Raw genomic sequence first — 1,429 nt, 5'->3', positions numbered from 1 at the left:
GGGGGCCATCCCCAGCAAAGGCCCATCCTCTGCGCCTGGCCCGGTAGCGGCTGCCCCCAAACCAGCGGAGACTCCTCACCCAGAGGCTCCCAAGGCAGCAAAGCTGTCGTGCCTGGAGAAGAGCCCCAAGAACCCCTGCCCGGGGGGCAGCCCCCCGGCTCCAGCCCCCGCACCCAGCAAGGGCCCCCAGCGCTGCAGCAAAATCCCAGCAAAGGACGGGGACGCACCCAAGGGGATGGGCCCTGAGAGCACCAAGAAGGAGAAGGGGGCACCCCCAAGCCACGAGCAGCACCCAGCCAAGGCGAGAGCCACGAGGGAGCTGGGGCCAGCCAGGAAAGAGCCGGAGGAGATGAAGAAAGATGTCGGAGGTGGCAAGATGGAGCCAAGGGAAATCAAAAAGCCTGGAAAAACTACAAACAAGTCAGAGGGACCCAAGGGGGAGCCAGGAGGGATTCAAGAAAAGTCAGAAGATGTGGCAAAGGAGGTGGGGAAAGTGAAGGAAGAGCTGGGAGAGGGTAAAGAGACACCAGGAGAGAGCAAAGAGGAGACGGGTGAGAGCACAGACAAGGACCAGGTAATGTGTCCACAGACCTGCCGGGCTGTTACCCCGTGTCTTGGGGGGCACCGATGCCATTTTCTGGTTCCATGCAGCTCTTCCCATTTGCGTGGGCTCAGCTGAGGGCTGGGGGAAGGTGCCCCTGGGGCCAGCCAGGAGGGCAGAGGAGGGGCAGAGGTACTGGCTGGAAGCGTTGCTGTCCGTGGGGCAAGTGCAGTTTGTGCAGCTCAGTTTTCCGCCGGTTCCTGCATGATTCCCCTCTCTCCTCCGCACAGGCCCCGAGGGACATTTGGTATGAAGCAGAGAAGGTCTGGCTTGTCCAGCAGGATGGATTCACACTCGGTAACTTGCCTTCCTCTGCCCTTGCTTTCCAGCGCCGAAGATAAGAGCTGTCTTCAGCCTGGCTGCGGGTCGGGAGCAGGGTGGGCGCCGGGTGCTGTTCCGGCACCATGCCTGGCCATGCCTCAGCAGGGCTGCGGTCGGAGGTGGCCCCTTGGCAGCTCCCCACGCTGCAGCCGGCTCTGCCCCGAGCTGCCTTGGCCGTGCCGTGCAGGAGGGACTCATCATCCTCTCATTGCAGCCACGCAGCTGAAGCCGGACGTGGGGACGCCCGAGCTGCCGGTGGGGAGGGTGAGGGTGCGCCGGGAGGCGGATGGCAGCATCACGGAGGTGGACGAGGACAGTGTGCAGCGGGGGAGCCCCCCCCTTGGTTTTGGTGGGCGGGGGGGGGGGGGGAGCCCTGCCCACAGCACCTGGTGGATGGCAGTGCCCAGGCAGGATTAGACCTGGGGCAGCCCCGTTGCTCAGGCTGTCATCCCGGACTGGATGGGTCCAGGGTACCGGGGGGCCGGGGGGGTCTGGCACAGCCCGTGC

At 64.9% G+C, this 1,429-nt stretch overlaps 1 protein-coding gene across 1 annotated transcript in view; it reads left to right on the top strand.

Annotated features, from left to right (window-relative positions):
• MYO18B (myosin XVIIIB) overlaps window positions 1-1,429 on the top strand; it is a 78,618-nt gene that overhangs the window by 3,527 nt on the left and 73,662 nt on the right. The window contains 3 exon segments of the mRNA XM_009334425.1: window positions 16-574; window positions 832-898; window positions 1,137-1,271. Coding sequence (XP_009332700.1) covers window positions 16-574; window positions 832-898; window positions 1,137-1,271 — 761 coding nt within the window.

Source organism: Pygoscelis adeliae, unplaced genomic scaffold, assembly GCF_000699105.1.
Source record: "Pygoscelis adeliae isolate BGI_AS28 unplaced genomic scaffold, ASM69910v1 Scaffold262, whole genome shotgun sequence".
Classification (NCBI taxonomy): domain Eukaryota; kingdom Metazoa; phylum Chordata; class Aves; order Sphenisciformes; family Spheniscidae; genus Pygoscelis; species Pygoscelis adeliae.
This window is presented reverse-complemented; position numbering and strand designations above follow the sequence as displayed.